Raw genomic sequence first — 21,124 nt, forward strand, 5'->3', positions numbered from 1 at the left:
CAATGTTTCTTTCTGGACCAGTTTATTCAACTTCTACCTCATGTTCCAGGTGCAAGTGCCATCGTCGAACCAACTGGCGCTGGATCTCATGTGCGGCAACTACGGGTCGCAGTTCTGCACGCCGCAGCGCTGGTTCGATACAATGGGCGACGCGAGTACACCCTTTGTGCCCTTCCAGATCAACTACATCAGTGGGGACGAGCCTAGCGATGGTCTGACACCGTACAACCCACCCACACGGCCGTGCAATGAGGGCATTAATGTGAGTATGGTAGTATATAAAAACACTTCAGTTCACCTAATTTTATTACTTGGCCAAAAAAGGGTGGGCTTTATTTATAAGGACCGGGGAAAGTGATTAATTATTCTATTTTTATCACATAGCCTAATTGAGTAGGACATTATGAATACAGACCGGTCATTATTGATAGTGCCCGGACTTATCAAATTGCCCGTAACATATAAACTAGCTTCAAAAGTTTCGTTTTCGTTCGCTTTGTTACTTCGTTTTCAAAGAAAAAACCCGCATAGTTCCCGTTCCTTTGGGATTTCCGGGATAAAAAGTAGCCTACGTGTCTTATTCTGGGTCTTCGTCTACATACCAAATTTAATTGTAATCGGTTCAATAGTATTTGCGTGAAAGAGTAACAGACGTCCGTCCATCCTCATCATCATTTATAATATTAGTAGGATTAAGGGGCTGACATGACCCAATTTTGTTAAAATTGAAGTTATTTGAGCAGTTTTTTAAGAAAAGATGTTTAGCTAAGCGATTCTAGCCCATCAAAAAAAAAAATGTTAATGTTCATCATATTTAGAAGACCGTGAACGGACTCGATACATAATTGGACGAAATCGGCTCTATAGAAAATAATTGCAAAGATTGGTCTTAAAATCATCATTAAACGATTCTATGTGTTTATTTTTTTGACGTACGGATCTGCAATTTAAAACACGTAGTCAACATATTCATACCTGCCCCCCTATGAGATTGACGTAAGCTGTAGACAAACGTATCTACAGCTTACGTCAATCTCATACATTCGTAGTCTATTCTATTGAACGCTACGCTAACAGAAAGCCACTTGGCTAGGGGGGCTGAACCTCTAACGAGTCATATTTCGCATATGACCCACACTTTTCCTTAAATCACATATTTTCTTATTATTTTCTTCTACGACCTGGCCCCGCCCAGTAACAGTGATATTGCGCTCTCGTTTGCGCTCACTGTCCAATTGTATGGGAGTAAACGAGAGCGCAATCACTGTTATGCAGACTGGTGAAACGTTACATGCAATGTAACATGCAATGAAATAATTCACCGTACACATTGCTGCAATGTATCATGAAAGGTAACACACTTTGTAACAATTTCTCATAGTTTGGACGTCTTGCGCGCGCGAATTGTGCATTACACTCGCATGCTACGAGCAAGGAACACGAACGCGGGAGGTTCGTAGTGAATGCGCGTTAAGAGCGCGCTATGCGTCCACGCTTGCAGCGAACATGCAATGAAAGGCAGAATGTTACATTGCATGTTACGTTTCACCAGTCTGTACCCGGCATTAAATTGGGTCTTGTCAGTCTCTTAATAAGTTGTACGATCGTTAGGGCCAGCCCGGCTGCTCGTGCCTGGACTGCACGAGCGCGTGCCCGGCGCCGCCGCCCGGCCCCGCCCCGCCCCGCCCCTTCTCCATAGCGGGCGCGGACGGGTACGCGGTGTGTATGGCGATCGTCTTCGTTATATTCACTTCGCTGTTCCTCGGCGGAGTGTACTGTTGTAACCAGCAGGAAAATGTTGTTGGTGAGTTGGAATCGTTAGTAAAATAATTATAGTAAAAATGTATTGTTGAAAAGATAAACATGTGTCTTATACGGCAGTGTGTTGGTAGGTTTATGAGACTTAAAGATACAGCACAGTGTGTTGGTAGGTTTAGCTAAGTTTTGTTGATAATAACTGTGATAGATATTGTTATAAAATGTTGTGCAGATATATTATGAAGCCTATTGAAGGCTCTTTGAAGGATCTCACTATATTTCAGAAATCTTTTGATTACAGTATTTGACTGACGATGACGTGATATACCATATTTATTTAACTGGAATATTCAACATAGCCATCAGTTCGCAAACTATAATTCGAGCCTTGGTTTGATAATAATTTGAATAATAATTTGTTTGGGAGAAGAACTTTAAGAAACACTGTTGTTATGAATTTACTAGAAAAACTTATTTTATAATTTATAGAAGCAAATAGAATTAAATAAAGGTTATGGTGACTAAATATGACTATTAGACAGACACAATATATGAAACACACAATTTAAAAGTAGAGGTGAAGGCTATAACACATTACAATTTTAGTAGAATCACACGTTATTGACACTGCTATATGTTTAATATTATTTAGTATACATTTATAAATGCTTATTTATTAATTAATAATATTATTGGAATGCAGATACTAATCAAGCGCATGATACGTGTCAGTAAGGGGTTATTCTGCACTATATGTTTAATTAAAACATCCTAACTTTGAGCTTAAGTCTCTGATTTTTCCGTTTTTTCTGAAATAAATTAAATATTTTGTAGTTTTTGTTGACTTTTTCAATTTCCTTATTAAATTAGGAATTGGGATAGTAAAAGAGATTACGCTATAGGTACCAGTTATCAATTATTTGTGATAAATACTGAAGAAAATAAAATCGTAATCGCAATTCCTGCAAATAAATTATTTCATTTCATTTCATCGATTTTTATAAGATTATCTATAAAACAAAACAAAATATGTAGGATGTTTTAATTATGTATTATCAGATAACAGATATGCTAATTGACTGACTCATTAAAATTAAAAAATATATCTAAATTGGAACCTTATCTGTTGTCTATTTTAGCTATTAATATTGCAAATCATTTAGTAAGAATGTTAATTTTAGATTAAACATAATCAATTTATTTTACACTAAATTGCATATTAATAGCTTTATTCTAAGTTTATACAATTTTAATTTTAATTTTTAATGGCGAGTCATCCGTGGAATCATTTTGCAAATATTTATTATTTTCTCGTGTTTGATTTTACGCGAGTATTATAGATTTAGAAATTAGATTATACATTTAGAAATTAAAGGGAAGACTGTGACCACGCTCGCTGTAAAGTGTTCGAAACGTCGGGAAAATAATATAATGAATAAATCGCGTTTAAAATACGTTAAAAAGTCTTTAATTTTTAAATATTTATTATCTTCATGAATAGAAGGCAACAATCGTCTTCTATTTGTCTTAAAGAGACACAGGGGAAAGCAAATTTGTGCAAGAGTCGCGTATATTGCTATTCCATCACTCTCTCACTACCAAATACCAAATTTCTTCTCTAAATTACTATATTTGATTTCAGTTTAATGTAACATTTAAAACATTTACTTTTCCCGAGTCTCGTAATTTTTTTTACAAAACTACCCACTTTGGTTATAAACGGAAACTACCCTCATCTTAAAAAAATGTTATCGAATTCCACGGATGACTATACGCAATATAACGGGTCACTAACTCGGGTCTGGTTGGGCGGGGCAGAGTCGTGGCGGTCGGTGGACCTCGACGGACCGGAGACGAGCCCGCTACACACGCACAGATCTAGTACGTATTTATACTGGGGTAAGGTGTGTTTTCGCTTGGCACGTGTTTAGATGAGGAATTTTTTTTTGTGTGAAAAATTTCTTGTTGTTTAATGATCTTTTGAAAGGAGTTAAATATATATTAACAGAGTGGTACCTTATGTATGTTGGTAAGGTTTTCGTACGAAAAAATCTCGAAAAGTTCTGCATCGATTGAGCGCCATTTTTGGCAATTCGTTTTGGATGTTGTTTTTAAGTATCGTTCCTCATTTTGTAGTCTGTGCAATTGTTCCCACAAGCTTATTTAAATTGATTTATAAAAGTTTGAGTATGTATATGAACAACTAGCTTTCCGCCCGCGGCTTCGCCCGCGCTTTCAAAGAAAAACCCGTTCCCGTAGGATTTCCGGGATAAAACCTATCCTATGTCCTTTCTTGGGTATCAAAATATCTCCATACCAAAATTCATGCAAATTGGTTCAGTAGTTTAGGCGTGATTGAGTAACAGACAGACAGACAGAGTTAGTTTCGCATTTATAATATTAATATGGATTGTTTGGAATATGCAAAAAGCAATAATTTGGTACAGACAAATGATTTTTAATGATCAGTCATTTAAATGTATAAAATCGTGGGTTGTAAAAACTAGTGTTTTAATCATGGTCTGATGTATGGAAGCTAGAATTTTCTTTTTTTCGTCCTTAAGTTATTATTAATTATAAGTTAGTGCAATAAGTCTGACCTTTTTAATTACAATATCAAATACTTTTTTTGTAGAGATAGTTATTTTATTGATCTGTGTGCGTGAATTTTATAATTTCATGATGTCTTGTGGTGTTGTTTATTTGCATGAAGGCTAACTGCATGAACATTATTTTGCATGTGTGTGTCATATGTATTGTACTTATATGTTTAAATGTATTTATGTGTATGTTTTTCGGTTACTTGATATTTTTAATATATAATAATTATTATAGATTTTACTTCTAATTATAACTAGCTAGTTGAAATATATTGTAAATACTGCTCTTAAGTAGAAAAAGAGCTTATGTGTAATATTACAAAAGACGTATTTTTTGTCCTATAGAGTAGAAAGTAGATTAAAGATTCAATCATTATAAATTATAATAAATAATTAAAATTAAATAAATACATCAAGCACTTGTTAGACAGAGGTAGTTGAAATGTATGTATTTGTAAAATGTAAATGTGTGTTAAAAGTATTTTTGCATACCTTCAATGTGCATTTTGTTCAATGAGTGATTTTAGAATTTGAATGAATTTAAATTTAAACTTGAAATAATTTAATTTGTATTCGAAATTTCGAGTTTTTTTAACTTACATTTAAGTTATCATTTGATTCATTCGGATATGAATTTAAATCGAATTTGAAAATGTAGAATTTGTGTTTGAAATCAAACTTGAATGTTTTAATTTGAATTCAAATATGAATTAATATAAGTGCTGATTTACACAGGGTCAGTAGACAAGTCAGTCGCGGCGCCGAAATTCGGAGCCGCTACTGACTTTTTGTTTACATAGACTTCAAGCCTCTGTACTGACTTCAAATCTGTTTACACAGGGTTTTTTTTCGGGTCAGCACTGATTTTCCTCGAATTTGTAGTCAGTTACTGACCCTGTGTAAATCAGCACTAATGGTATAACACCAAAAACAGGCGTAGCATCAGAAACGAACGCCGAAATGTCCACTGCCGGTGGCGCTGCGTGGCCTCTCGACCGCGCTGAAGGAGCGTCGGATGCGAGTTTCTTTGAGAAGCTGGGAGCTAAGACTGAGACCAAGTTGGAAGACTTCTTCCAGTGGTGGGGAACTATCATGGCGTCGAGGCCGTGGCTCGTACTGTTTCTGGGTAAGTGACTTAATACTTGAATTTAAAACAATACAGACTAACGTAAAACCTCCTTTTTTGGCCGTCAATTAAAAGTGACTCGGTAACAGATTGATTTCATTTTTACGATTAGAAACTTGAAATTGTAATTCTGTATGGTCGCTGACAGAAAGATTAGAGAAAGAATAGAGAAGAAGAGAGAGTTTGATTATTGTATTTAACTAGCTGGTAAAGAGCGTGAAAATCAACATTTCAAATATGTTAGAAAGGAAAAATTGTAATTTGTAGTAGTTCAAAATAATTCGGTCCGACCCAAAACTATTACTATTTTTGCACAACTGTCAATAAAAACAATCAAATAAATCATTTGTATTTGTTCTGCCTCTTCTTAACAGAATAGAACATTACTGTATAAACAATTTAATATTTTATTAATACTCCACAGGTCTCTGCTTCATAGTGGCTCTAGGGCACGGCATCAAATACATGCAAGTGACGACGAACCCCGTAGAACTGTGGGCGGCTCCCAACTCCAGATCTCGGCAAGAGAGAGAGTTCTTCGACTCTCACTTTGAGCCCTTCTATAGAACGGAGATGTTGATCATCACGGCTAAGGGCCTCCCGAAGATTGAGTACACGGCAACTGATGGTACAGTGATGACCTTTGGGTCTGTGTTCAATTCGACCTTCTTGTTGGATGTACTGGATCTGCAGAATAGAATTATGGGTGAGTGAAATGGTTTGGTTTACGTTTCGTTCTTTCTTTTGGATTACTTTCCATTGTGCTGTTGGCCTTCACGAATGTAGTCAAATTTACTATCTTTAGTAGAATATTCAAATCAATATTTAGATAAATTGACGGAAAATCCTACTAATTAGTATAGTAGGATATTGAATTCAGGAAAATCCCACCTTTTGATGTTTTTTTTGGAACGAAGTTCCTTATCGCGCGTTGTGAAAGGGGGCTAGACGGAAAAAATTCTTACGAAAAGTTGTCACGACACGTTTTGCTAGAGTTGTAATAGATAGGGAGGCGAAGAGGGGAATTTTCTGTAATACTCGAGCGTGGCAGTTTAAGATATGAGAGATACCTTAGACCTAATAGAACAACCTTGTTAACTATTTAGCTCTATATGTAGTGACGCGCGCCTAGGATAGACGATCAGATTAGTAAAAAAAAATCGATAGTCTGAAATACTCGAGCGCGTCAGATTAAGATATTGGGGGTTGATTTTAGTGTTTTAAGACTAAATTTAACTAATCTGACCATAAGTCCTTGACGCCGCCGAGTTATAGGGTCGCGAACTTGTAAAAAAAAAACGTTAATCCGGCATTCTCGAGCGTGATTGTTTTTATTTTTATTTTGAAGAATATAATCTAAAACTTATTAAAAATACAAAATCTGCCGGTTTCCGCATGACCGGAAGTCTGGAGGAGCCATTTCATCTTCCGAAAAACGCGTTGCAGCATATAAGTCGCAAACTTTACTTTTTACAAAAAAAAAAGTTTAAATAAACAAAAAAGGTAATTTTATTTTACAAAAAAAGGTCTCTTTTCATTTTTGTCCAAAGTTAAAACTTTTTTTACTTGAAGCGTCGTAAAAACTCAAACTCCCGGTTTTTTGTGTATATCTCGAAAACTGAGGGAGTTAAGAAAAATTGATATGAAATAACGATGATTAAAAAAAAGAAACCCACAAACCTTTTTCGGTCAGATTAAGAGAACCCACCAACATTTTTGTCAGATTAAGAAAATATGCTTTCAGGATACCGAGATAAACCTCCCCTATGAAAATCTGACGCGCTCGAGTATTTCAAAAGGACTCTTTTTTTCTGCATTTTCAAAAATTCATCATAACTTATCGTCATGTCGTAATCGTCAGTTTTTTTAAGGGGAGCTTCCTTGGGGCCTACTTAACACCCCTTCCGAAAATCTGACGCGCTCGAGTAAATTTTTTTTTTGTGCATTTTTGACGAATTTATATGCCTAGCCCCACCACGCAAACCGGCAGATTAGTATACCGTTGTTATCAGAGGGACTTGGGGCATACGTAGTATGAATATCTGACGCGCTCGAGAATGCCCAAGTAACTGTTTTTTTTTACATTTTTGAAAATCCGTACACGCCAAACCCACCGCTAAAATGGTTTTTACCATAGAAGCTTTTCTTTTTGAAATTATTTTCTCTTTCGATTTTGATAAGTCTCGACGACGCCGTTGAATTACGCCATTTAGCTACCTCGCCTCCCTATCTATAAGCCGTGATGCGTGCGTGTGGTTTTCTGTCTGTCGCTCTCTAACTTAACACTTCGTTCCATCCGGATGTCCCTTGACTTGCACAAGTTTTTGAAGTGAAACTTCTTTATCGGGGTTGAAAAAAACATTTTTTGTAGCATTTTTCCGTTACGTGCCATCTTTTTCTTATCCCTACCACGTGTGATTCGACGTATTTCTGTAAAGTTGCATAATATAGTATATTATTTTTTGAAAAATAAGGTCATGTAGAAGTTTCACTTCTTACGTGTGTATACTAGTACACGCACACATTTTTTTTATATTTTGTAATGCTCTTTTTAATCTATTTTTTTTTCATTTATTTTCCAGCGATCGGCAACGAGACCCGCATAGAGGACATATGTTTCGCCCCACTTTCCTCCCCATTCGAAGGGCCGGTGACCCCACAGCAGTGCGCCATCATGTCTCCGCTCGCCTGGTGGGAGAACGATCCGGATAATATCAACGATTATTTGGAAGATAACGCGTATCTATCGCAAGTGATGCGCTGTTCCAGGTGAGTGTAGTACTGATACACATGAAGCTGCTGAATCAGCAAGTGTCTTCGAGTTCTAAAAATCGTATGTGACGAACATACGTGTCAGAAGTGAAACTTCTGTGGCAAAATTCAAAGATACCAAAATCTTCGCTTTTCTCCTTGACGTGACTGTTTTGCCATGACGCGACCTTGAAATTTTACTCTCAACGCGCCTAAAGAAGTTTCACTTTAAAAATTAAAGTTAATACGCTAATAACGCATAAAATGCGTGCTTGAAGACCGGTTTGCCTGTGAACATTGCAATATGTTATATCCGATAGTTGCCTCTTACTTTTGTGCTGCTCCCACTTTTCGTTTCTTTTATGGCTACTATGGACAAATCTGATGGTTTCCTTTCATTAAAATTGATCAAAAGTACTATAATGACGATCTTAAAATATATGTCTAGGGACAGTCCTTTTTATAACATGGTTTAGTTTTATGTTATTTTTATTTTGTTTGTATCATTTATAAGTGTTACCTGTATAAATAAACTTTTTTTTTTCTTCTTTCAATTTATTCGATACCAGTGTGCCTAGTGCGAGTTTTCATCGAGTACGAAACGTTACTATCGCGTCTGCGTCACAGCGAAATTTGTATGGGGAATCAAAGCTTCCCCACACGTCCGCAAGGGGCGCTGTTCGATTTCCCATACTAATTCGGCTGTGACGCAAACGCGATAGTAACGTTTCGTACTCGATGAAAACTCGCACTAGGCACACAGTATACTGTATACAGTAAAAAATATCGTTCCGTAAAAAAATTACATTCCGTTTTGTCATCGAATACTGGACGACGGAACAGTAAAAATATTCGGATACGTAGAATTTTAACAGATAGGTCCTGTGTGCGTGAAGAGCGGTGTGTGTGGGGTGTAGAAGGGGGAGTGATGCGACAGGTTTTGACTCGCATTTTCTATTGTACGTACATTCAAAGAGAACGCGTGCGTGCATTGTGTGTAATAATTATTATAATCATTGATTTGTCGGCGGTATACTGCGAGAGATTTCTGTTCACACATCGGATCCAGTAATGACGGATCCGTTGAACGTTATACGGTGCCTATGTGTGAACAGAGCATAATTTATGACGTATCCGTTAAAAACGTTCAAGTAAAACGGGCTGTTACCTGTATAAATAAACTTTTTTTTTTCTTCTTTCAATATATTCGATACTAGACCGCTATAAAGTATACGTGTAACAGCAACCCGTACGGGTGCCTGGCGGCGTGGGGCGGGCCGGTGCTGGCGGGCGTGGCGCTGGGCGGGTTCCTGGCGCCCGGCGAGCCGCTCGGCAAGGCCAGCCGCTTCAACGAGGCCAGCGCGCTCATACTCACCGTGCTCGTCGACAACCGGCACGATCGGGAGAAGGTGAGTGTGTGCTACATCATCATCATCATCAGCCCATATACGTTCCCACTGCTGGGACATGGGCCTCCTATGAGGGTACAGGCCATAATCCACCACGCTGGCCAAGTGCGGGTTGGCGGATGACACATGTCGTCGAACTTTTTTTAATTCTTCGACATGTCGGTTTCCTCACGATGTTTTCCTTCACCGTTCGAGCAGTGGTGATGTTACAACATGCGCAGATAAATTGAAAAATCAATTTATTTCCTGCGCGCTCGCCTGGTCTCGAACCACGGACTTATCGATTCGAAGTCCGAGGTCTCACCACTGAGCCACCACTGCTTTTTGAGTGTGTGCTACATAACACTATAATATGTATAATGGTCTAAGATCCGAACATAAGTCGACCTGCACCGGCGTGATAATAAAATGAGAATTTAATAAACTAAATATATTCTTTAATGCACTAAATTTATTATTAAATTGGTCTCATTCTATTATCACGCCGGTGCAGGTCGACTTATGTTCGGATCTTAGACCATAAGTCACCACAGTAAATGTGCAAATGCGGTAGGAAAAGTACATACACAACACTGTGAGCAAGTGGATGCGGTTGGGAAAGTAGCTTAGAAACGTTTGAAATAGCACGAAGAGCCGTAGTAAACATGTAAAAAGAGTAGTGAATGTCGCTATAACGTGTTCAAAATACTACGTGTAGGTGCAATAGCGAAAGTCGCTACGAAACGTTCGAAATGGCCACAGTATAAATGTAGTTGCAGTAGGGAAATTCGCTATAAAACGTTTGAAACGGTTCGCTAACTCGCCACAGTAAACTTATAGATACAGTAGTGAAATTCGTTACGAAACATTCCTAATTTTTCGCTAACTCGCCACTGTAAATATGTACGAACAGTAACACAATTCGTTATAAAACGTTCGAACCAACTCACTAACACAAATATCGACTTGTACCAAAGTGACTTCTGAGCATAGAAATGTGTGTTTGAGTGAGTTGTTTCGAACGTCTTGTAGGGAGTTACCAACTCTACTGTTCATATGTTTACTGTGGCGAGATATAAAACCAACGATTCGAGCAAGCTACGAATTTGTAAATAACGCTTCCAATTATTACCAAGATGGAAAATTCACATAAACTTCTCTTTCAGTTAAAACCAGCGCTGCAATGGGAGAAAGAGTTCATCGAATTCATGAAGAACTACACGGAAAACGAAATGCCCGCATACATGGATATCGCATACACGTCGGAACGGTCTATAGAAGACGAACTGGACCGCGAGTCGCAGTCCGACGTGTCGACGATATTGGTGTCGTACTTCATAATGTTCGCGTACATTGCGATATCGTTGGGTCGCTTCACGACTTGTTCGAGACTGCTGATCGATAGTAAAGTCACTTTGGGGCTTGGAGGTGCGTATTGTGTTGTTGTGTTCAGTCTGAATTTATACTTGTAATTGTATTTATTTACTTAATGAGACCTTCAAATTGATAACAGAATTGTATTGTGTTGATAAAAGAAAGGATGACTTATGTGGAAATGAGAAGTGTTATAAGTAGGGAAAATTATTTCGTCAATGTTCTAACGATTACAAATGTCTACTTCAAAATAATATAATTAATTCATTTAGATCGTTTTAGAATGAAAGTCAAATGGTTATGATGATGTGTACTATCTTAACTCACTTTTAGATTTTTCATTGCCTGTAAATATAAATGTGACAAGTGATAACTGCGTTTAAAACAACCGACTTCAAACTTGCACTTGCAACATTTACAAATACAGACAAAAATGCTCATAAAATAAAAACTACTGAGCCTATCCGAATAAAATTTTTATGGGACCAATTCGACACCATCCCGCATCGAACAAAAAAATAATCAGGTAAATCGGTTCAGAAACCTCGGAGTAATCGGTGTACATACATAAAAAAAATATACCGGCCGAATTGATAACCTCCTCCTTTTGAAGTCGGTTAAAAAGTGAAAACACACTTTTTGGTTTTCCACTATCTATGTGTCAATTTTATCTGCAACAATCTTTCCCTTTTGCAAAATGCTGATCCTAATTCCTATCATATTTTTACCCACAGGTGTACTCATAGTACTGGCCTCAGTAGTATGCTCGATCGGCATATTCGGTTTCGCCGGAGTAGCGGCGACACTCATCATAGTTGAAGTGATACCGTTCCTTGTGCTTGCTGTGGGCGTGGATAATATATTTATATTGGTGCAAACCAACCAACGGGAGGGTAGACGGCCTAATGAGACGGTCGCTGAGCATATTGGGAGGACGTGAGTAACTTTTGTATTATAAGGAAAAAAAATAGGAATTATGTATTGATGTGAAAATTTTGAAATAGCCTTAGCATGTTTGTAATGTGTTGGTAAGATTTTTGGCTGTCAAAAAGTGCGCGGCTAAAGAAGTTTTTGGTTAAATAAAAATTGTTTAAATTCTGTTAAACGTTGTTTATTTATTTTTTTGTTTATTCTGATGTTTCGAATAATACATTAGCCTGTTACGCATATAGAGTCATAAGGAGCGTTTTACTTTATCTTGAAAGTGTTTGTGGACATAAAGAAAAAATCAACTTCAAACTTGATAGATGCGCGTACCATATTCTTTATTTATTAGATTGTGGATTGTTTAATCACAAACAATATTTTTCTAATCACAGGCTCGGTCAAGTCGGTCCCTCCATGTTCCTCACATCAGTATCGGAGTCCGTGTGCTTCTTCCTCGGAGCCCTAAGCGACATGCCGGCAGTTCGGGCCTTCGCTTTATATGCTGGAGCTGCTCTGCTCGTGGACTTCCTGCTGCAGGTCACCTGCTTCGTGGCGCTGCTCGCTATAGACACGCACCGGCAGAACGCTAATAGGTATGTGTTAGTGGTAACCATGGTAACGGGCAGTGACGAAACCATAGTGTTTATAGTTGCCGTGGTAACGGGTTGTGACGTAAACGTGCCGCTGTACGAGCATTTGCATTCTCTACTGATGCCCATAGGCACGTGTTAATGCTTACTATGGTAATGGGTGGTGACGTGTGCTTATGGTTGCCATGGTAACGGGTTGCTTTTGCAGTTCGAGCGTTCGTGAGTTCTACAAAAGAAGCATGTGAAAATAGCGTAAATTTTCATATGTTGTTAATTACAATTAATTAGCTTTACAAAACATATATCTAGAAGTTGTTAAGCCGGTCATAAAAGTTGTAAATTGTAAGAATTATATTTAGTTAAAACACTTATAACACAATTTTTACAACAATAATGATTATTTTTCCACAGATTCGACATATTCTGCTGCGTGTCCGGCACGAAGACGGACGCAGCGGACGCCGGTGAAGGGGCTCTGTACAACGTGTTCAAGTTCGCGTACGTGCCGTTCCTCATGCGCCGCGAAGTGAGGGCCGCCGTCATGGTCATATTCTTCGCGTGGCTGTGCTCGTCCGTCGCCGTGAGTTGATTGTGGACTCTATTCGCTTTGCAATAAGGTGCAGTTCGCTGTGCAACGTGCCAAGTACGCGTACGTGCCGTTCCTCATGCGCCGCGAAGTGAGGGCCGCCGTTGTGAGTTGATTTTTGTTTATTCTGACGTTGGCAGAGAAGACGAGAAATGGATTTGACAGGGAAACCTTCAAGAAAACGGCATTTATATCTCAAAGGCCGGCAACACATTCGCGGTGACCCTAACGTCGCGAATGCTTATGGGCGGCGGGTATCACTTTCCATCAGGTGGCCCGCCTGCTCGTTTGACCGCTTTAAGGATAAAAAATAATAATTGTGGACTCTATTCGCTTTGCAATAAGGTACAGTTCGCTGTGCAACGTGTGAAGTACGCGTACGTGCTTTTCCTCATGGATTGTAAACTTTACTACCTGAGTAATGTGCAGTTTGCTGTAAAAATGGTTCGACGTTTAACGGTTCTTCAGTGAATATTTTTATCTAAAAAAGAAAGGCGTGGAAGCCAAATGGTTCATATTTATGTTTGCTGGAAGTTGAAGCGGTCTCCAAGATGCATGTTTGGAATATTTTATTTATTTTCAGAAGTATTTTTTATAATAAAACTTGCCGTAAAATCTCACTAGCAAACTTATATTAATGACAAACTTATAAAACCCTTTTTCTAATAAAGGTGGCGCCGCACATAGAAATAGGTCTCGATCAAGAACTCTCGATGCCTCAAGACAGCTTCCAACTCAAATACTTCCAGTACCTCAACAAATACCTGAACATTGGTCCACCTGTTTACTTCGTGATCACGGAAGGCCTAGATTATTCTAACACGAGCATGCAGAATATGGTCTGCGGGACCAGGTTCTGTAGGCCGGACAGTGTTGCCATGCAACTGTATGCAGGTTGGTAGAAACTAGAATGAGTAATTGAGTAGTAGGATAGCAAAATTGAATTGTATAATTAAGTGATGTGTGATTGTTGGAAAATTGTTTCTGGCATAGAAAAATTGTAATATGAAATTGGGTATTGATATTACAGGCAGGTTTTGTCTTAAAATTACTGGGGTAAAAATAGACGAACGCTTCTAAAAAAAAAGAAACAACGACACCTAAAATACATGCACAGGCAATAAATACTTATTAATATTTGAAAAATATCAGTCAGTAGCCAATTTACAGTTTTTATTGTAATAATTTTATTGTTTCCGGCAATTAATATTTTTTGGTCCTTCTTTTTAGTAACTGACATTTATCAGTTATGCCTTTTTTATTAATGATAATAAATATTAACATTATCAATCTTATTTTTAGCATCCCGCACTCCAAACGTGACATACATAGCTCAGCCGCCGAACTCGTGGTTAGACGACTTCTTCGACTGGGCCGCACTGACAGATTGCTGTAAATACTTCCCTTCGAATGATAGCTTCTGTCCGAGCAAGAATGGTATGTGTTTCTGATTGTTTCTAAATTTAAATAGATTTTTTTTGTTGGTTTTATTAGGGGTTGGTGTAGAAATGAAATGAATAAATCATGGTTGTTTATTATTTTTTAGTATTGCTAAAGTAAGACTTTTTTTTGCTAAGTTGCTAGACTTCAGAAAAACTAAATTTTTTACTTATTTGTTATAGAGATGTGTCTATAAAAGTTTTATACTATCTGGATTGCTTTCCTTCTCATTTAATGGCAATTTCTGATTGATACCATTCAATTAGGATGATGCGTCTACTGTATTGTTATTAATTTTTTAATAAGTCTGATGTCGTTTATATTTATATCAAAAATATGGAGTATTATAAGGGCAACCGCTCATTAACCAAATTCAATTTAAAGGTGACCGCTCATTTGCCGTATTAATCACCGTTTATTTCCTTCCAGACGATCCATGCCAGGCGTGCAACATACAGCTAGTTGGCCGGGAACAGCGTCCCACACCAGATGAATTCCAACGCTACGTCCCGTACTTCTTACAAGACAATCCATCCACTACGGGCTGTGTGAAAGGTGGCCATGCTGCGTATGGCCACGCTTTGAATTACCAACTGAACAAAACGCGAGCTAACGTTGGAGCTACTTACTTCCAGGGTGAGTAAGGGGAGGGGGAAAGTGTGAAGAGGGGGATAGAAAGGTGGGCATTGCCCCGTGATATTTATTTATTTATTTATTTCATTATAGAACATGTGGCTTACAGACATACCAAAGCACCACAATGCTATACAGTACAAAAAATTATTATACACTCATTACAATAATTATACGTGATAAAAAACACAAGAACACTGAAAGGAAAATACTTATAACTACACTTCATTTAACATTATGAGAATACAAACACAAATAATATATACGAATACGATAGATAGTTTAACAATAAGAAATTAATAGAAATCAATAGAAATATAAGAATATAGCTATACTAGTTCCTGTGTCACAGTGAGTGCGGGAGGGGGGATAGTAGTTGTAAGGCCACTGCCCCGTGTAATTTAGTTCCTGCGTCAAGTGACATACTTCTTACAAGACAATCCATCCACTACGGGCTGTGTGAAAGGTGCCCATGCTGCGTACGGCCATGTTTTGAATTTGCAGCAATGCCATGCCAAATATGGTGCCAGGCAATGTATTATTTACTAAATAAGTGGGTAAGATGCCAGATTTAATGCGTTATGCCCGTAGGGACAATTAAAACGATAATAGTGTTATAGAAAATTCATAAACTAACCAAAGAGGAGTTTTTAAATACATTTCAAAAGAGTGTGTTGGTTTTTCAACTTAAATCCACCGTTTATCTGCTCTTATTTTGATATTTCACAGTGTTATCTAATACCGTAACGTATTATTCACGCAATTAACTAACACAGCAGTAATAATTCCTAAATATTATAATGAATTCTCCCTTCCAGGCTACCACACAGTGCTGAAAACCAGTCACGACTACTACTCAGCGCTGCGAGCCGCTCGCAGCATCGCAGCGAACCTCACTGAGACACTGAACCGCAACTTACAAGAACTGGGAGTCACCAACACTGTGAACGTGTTCCCGTATTCCGTGTTTTATGTGTTCTATGAACAGTACTTGACCATGTGGCCGGATACCCTTAAGTCTATGGGCATTTCTGTGCTCTCGATATTCATTGTGACCTTCGTGCTCATGGGATTCGATCTGTTTTCCGCTCTGGTGAGTTTTAGTGCTAAGTGTTAGGTGTTAGTGTTAGTGAAGTTTGGGGTAGTAATAGATATGAGTAAAAAAACATCTCATAGTTTGATATTTAGTGCTTAAATTCTTGATAAATATACATATTTAAAATACTTAATTTGATCATGCTAAAAGTTTGTGTTTTAATTGTTGTCTTGTTTCATACTAGTAAAAATGAATAATAAATATTCACGTTTGTAATATTACCGTGATTTGGTCAACTTTTATTTGTTTTTCTAGCTTGATATTTTAATTATTTAATTTGCGTTATCTTACTTCATCATATTATTTAAAAAAATGTGCCAATGACAATATCCGTTTTTACATGATCAAATAATAAAACATATAGAAACATTCCAAATGTCTGTTATATCGGATAGATTACTTATTTCTTTTTTCTTTTTATTTTAGGTGGTAGTGATAACAATTACTATGATAGTGGTGAACCTCGGTGGTCTCATGTACTGGTGGGGCATCAGCCTTAACGCCGTGTCTCTTGTTAATTTGGTGAGTATTACGGGATAAAAATATTAGTGGAATTCTTTAAATTGAATGTCGAGTATCTAACGATGATCAAAGTTTTATTTAACACTTTAGAATTAATTCTGTTTTCATATCTGAGTAAATACAGTACTTACAAAGCACCACAAACAATTTCTTCTTTTCAATTTACTTGAGAAGGTGCTCAATTAGACTGTTTTTTTTTGTTTGTTATTTTTGACCGAGTGAACCGATTTTGAAGATTATTTTATTATTTGAAAGTTGGTGTTATATCCGCCATAGTTGTATAGTTTTGACGGAAAGTGGTTTAGTTTTTTATGAAAAGCAATTGTTTTCTGTATATTTGGATTAAAAATAAGGATACCAATGTCTGTATAAGTTTTTTTTTTCAATTCTTTTTCTCTCCCCCAGGTGATGGCGGTCGGCATAGCGGTGGAGTTCTGCTCGCACCTGGTGCACAGTTTCAGCGTATCGCCCGGCGAGAGTCGCATCGCTCGCGCTTCAGCCGCGCTCACACGCATGGGCTCCTCCGTGCTGTCCGGCATCACGCTCACCAAGTTCGGTGGGATCATCGTTTTGGGCACAGCCAAGAGCCAGATCTTCCAGGTGAGTTGGATAATTACCCATTAGATCTCCACTAGATATTGACAGATGAACGGAACCATTTTGTGATGTTTTACACATTTTTAAGTGTTATAAACAAAGAAAAATCAGGAATGGATTATGATGACGTCAGCACATGCTAACTACATAGTTAGAATTTGTTGTAAATAGCAGCGAATGAAATCGTCTTACAATATTATGGTGGGTTTTTGACCCAGTACACAAATATTGTCATGTGTTTGGCATTAATTACACCGAAAAAAAAAAGTGCCTAACCTATTTCTATTTTAACCCATTGAACCCCAAGCGGCCCGATCGGTCCACGACACAATAGATTTTCTATTGTGTCTGTGATTCCGGGACCTGAGTTATTAAAATTATTTGTCACTAGATTTCCGCCCGCGGCTTGACCCGCGTTTGCAAAGGGAAACCCGCATAGTTCCCGTTCCCGTGGGATTTCCGGGATAAAAACTATCCTATGTGTTAATCCAAGTTACCCTCTATATGTGTGTTAAATTTCATTGTAATCGGTTCAGTAGTTTTTACGTGAAAGAGTAACAAACATCCATACATCCATACAAACTTTCGCCTTTATAATATATACTAGCTACCCGCCCGCGGCTTCGCCCGCTTTCTCTAAAACGATTTGAGATTTAAACTATCCTATCTCTCAAGTTGGATCGAACTGCACATGGTGTGTGAATTTTATTATAATCGGTTAAATGGTTTAGGATTCCATTGAGGACAAACATTGTGACACGAGATTTATATATATTACTAGCTTACCGCCCGCGGCTTCGCCCGCTTTCTCTAAAACGATTTGAGATTTAAACTATCCTATCTCTCAAGTTGGATCGAACTGCACATGGTGTGCGAATTTTATTATAATCGGTTAAGTGGTTTAGGAGTCCATTGAGGACAAACATTGTGACACGAGATTTATATATATTATAAGACTAGCTTCCGCCCGCGACTCCGTCCGCGCGGATGTCGGTCTTCGCGTGGATGGTTTATTTCTCCATTTTGAGTAACTCTGACAATTAAACATCTTATAAATATCTATTGGACCCAAATACGGCTAGGCCTATAATAATACGCAACTTGTGTTCGCGGTTCTACAGAACGTCTATAAAACTGAAAAGTTAAGATTAATTTTTTTCTACGTATTTTTCCAGGATAAAAAGTATCCTATTTTACGCCCAGGATAATAAGGTATAATTATACCAAGTTTCATCGAAATCGAACCGTTAGTTTTCACGTGATGCCTTCACATACAGACAGACAGACAGACAGACAGACAAAAATTTTTTTAATCACATATTTGGGTTTGGTATCGATCCAGTAACACCCCCTGGTATTTATTTTTTCAATATTATCAATGTACAGAATTGACCCTTCTACAGATTTATTATATGTATAGATAAGATAAGATTAAAGGGCTGATAGACGTACGAACTTTAAAGTCGCGGTTTTAAAGTTCGCGTACTTACTCGGCTCGCGGCGGTGACAGACGTGCGAGCCAAGGCGGGCTTCGAGTAAAATTTCAAACATGTTGGATCGTCAACGAACTTACTCGACGGTTTTTAAGTACGCGTACTTGGGGTGACACACGAGCGAAAAAGGTCGTCGAGCCACAAGTTCGCGTACTTACTCGTACGTCTGTCACCCCTTTTATATGATATAAACCGTCCGCGTGAAACCCGGCAGGTGTTCTACTTCCGCATGTACCTGGGCATTGTGCTGTTCGGCGCCGCGCACGGGCTCATCTTCCTGCCCGTCATGCTCAGCTATATCGGTGAGTCGCTACACTACACCACACTACACTATACCATATATTTTTGAAGTGAAACTTCTTTATCGGGGTTGGAAAAAAAAATGTGTGCGTGTACTAGTGTACACTCGTAAGAAGTGAAACTTCTTTATGACCTTATTTTTCAAAAAATAATTTACTATATATGCAACTTTACAGAAATACGTCGATTCACGCGTGGTAGGGATAAGAAAAAGATGGCGCGTAACGGAAAAATGTCACGCGTAACGAAAAAATGTTACACTAAATTTTTGAAGTGAAACTTCTTTATCGGGGTTGGAAAAATATTTAGTGTAACATTTTTTCGTTACGCGTGACATTTTTCCGTTACGCGCCATCTTCTTCTTATCCCTACCACGCGTGATTTGACGTATTTCTGTAAAGTTGCATATAGTAAATTATTTTTTGAAAAATAAGGTCATAAAGAAGTTTCACTTCTTACGTGGGTACACTAGTACTAGTACACGCACACATTTTTTTATTACACTATACTACATCACTTTACGCTACACAACAACACACGCTTCACTTCACCATACCACGCCACGCCACTCCACGCCATGCTATCCTACGCCACGCTATACTTTGTCCATTATATTATTTTCTTTTTGACAGCTTCACGCCTATGAAAGATTGTATTGTCTATGTTAAAATGTCATACAAATAAATAATTATTATTGTACTTCATGGACAGGCCCCGCCCACTTAGTGATGTCTACACAGAATTATTCAATGATGTGTCGATAGATTATAATAATCGATATAAATACTCTGTAAAATATATCCGATACAGAAAAACTCTTCTATTATGTTATATAATTTAAAAGACAACCAAATTGTAAGATAGAAACCAATAAATAATAAAATATTAGTTTAGCTTAGTTTTAACGTAAAATGCATAGATATGTGGTCTTATTATTACATATCTTATTAGTACGTTTACGTTGTAATTATTATTTACGTACCTGATTCGATTTATGATAATATTTTGAATTTATAATTGAGATGGTATCACAGTCGATAATCTTTTGGACATCACTTCTGGTATCACCCGTCGAGCTGTCAAAAGGCAATTCTTATAGTGGACAGACTAACACACGCTTCGCCCCGTGATAACTCGCGACACCACCTCGAACCACATCATACTACGATATATACCACAACACTACACTATATCTTCCGTAATAAATGAAATATCACAACTGAAAGACTGGAAATGTGACACAATTAATATCTACACTACAAAGCTATTGTTAAATAAAGTAATTTACGTATAATATAACAATTGACTAATTGCCTTTTCCCAATCTACTAAACTTTCATACTTTTCATAAAATTCATTGCATCACTTCCTCCTTCATCCATCCTTCACTACAAAAAAAAAAAAGAAAAAGAAAAATAAACACAAAGCCGTTACTTCCCAATGAAAATGGATCACTAAAATACATACAAAATTGTAATGTCTGTTTCATTATAAGGCGTCTTACACACACAACATCAAGCTTGTCAAGCCTGCATGAACGATCACTTGCGCAAACAGCATTCACGTACATTTATCTTTATTTTAAATACATCTTTCATAATAGTCACATACTCTATATTGTACATACTTATCGTTTCTTTTCTCCGTTTGTTTTTATTTGCACATTTATTTACCTTGTATATTGGACCTTTCCTTTATTTAGTATTAATATTAATGTTAGCCAATTGTTTTGTTTATAATAATTTGTATGATATTTTTATGTCTTTGTTTTTAAGCTTCTTGCATAGTTTTATAATGTGTCCATGCTTTATTAACAAAAAGGTAAGCTCGAGTTTTTATAGTTTATTATTTATTGTGTATGATATTGTAGGCTATTTGATCATTTGTTATAAAAATATACCTATAATTAGTATTATACTTAAAGGCAAACTAAAGTAAAAGAG

General features: G+C 37.4%; 1 protein-coding gene across 3 annotated transcripts in view; it reads left to right on the forward strand.

Annotated features, from left to right (window-relative positions):
- LOC123697796 (NPC intracellular cholesterol transporter 1) overlaps positions 1 to 21,124 on the forward strand; it is a 78,189-nt gene that overhangs the window by 48,860 nt on the left and 8,205 nt on the right. For 2 of the 3 annotated variants that reach the window (XM_045644347.1, XM_045644348.1), the window contains exons 5-22: positions 50 to 262; positions 1,612 to 1,804; positions 3,577 to 3,639; positions 5,293 to 5,484; positions 5,909 to 6,190; positions 8,067 to 8,253; positions 9,479 to 9,644; positions 10,790 to 11,051; positions 11,732 to 11,933; positions 12,317 to 12,517; positions 12,926 to 13,094; positions 13,772 to 13,994; positions 14,403 to 14,537; positions 14,970 to 15,176; positions 15,992 to 16,266; positions 16,696 to 16,791; positions 17,197 to 17,391; positions 19,096 to 19,183. In XM_045644347.1, coding sequence (XP_045500303.1) covers positions 50 to 262; positions 1,612 to 1,804; positions 3,577 to 3,639; positions 5,293 to 5,484; positions 5,909 to 6,190; positions 8,067 to 8,253; positions 9,479 to 9,644; positions 10,790 to 11,051; positions 11,732 to 11,933; positions 12,317 to 12,517; positions 12,926 to 13,094; positions 13,772 to 13,994; positions 14,403 to 14,537; positions 14,970 to 15,176; positions 15,992 to 16,266; positions 16,696 to 16,791; positions 17,197 to 17,391; positions 19,096 to 19,183 — 3,349 coding nt within the window. The remainder of the gene's footprint in view (positions 1 to 49; positions 263 to 1,611; positions 1,805 to 3,576; positions 3,640 to 5,292; positions 5,485 to 5,908; positions 6,191 to 8,066; positions 8,254 to 9,478; positions 9,645 to 10,789; positions 11,052 to 11,731; positions 11,934 to 12,316; positions 12,518 to 12,925; positions 13,095 to 13,771; positions 13,995 to 14,402; positions 14,538 to 14,969; positions 15,177 to 15,991; positions 16,267 to 16,695; positions 16,792 to 17,196; positions 17,392 to 19,095; positions 19,184 to 21,124) is intronic. The other variant, XM_045644349.1, reaches the window with a different exon arrangement.

The sequence above is a fragment of the Colias croceus genome, chromosome 15 (assembly GCF_905220415.1).
Source record: "Colias croceus chromosome 15, ilColCroc2.1".
NCBI classification, from domain to species: Eukaryota; Metazoa; Arthropoda; class Insecta; order Lepidoptera; family Pieridae; genus Colias; species Colias croceus.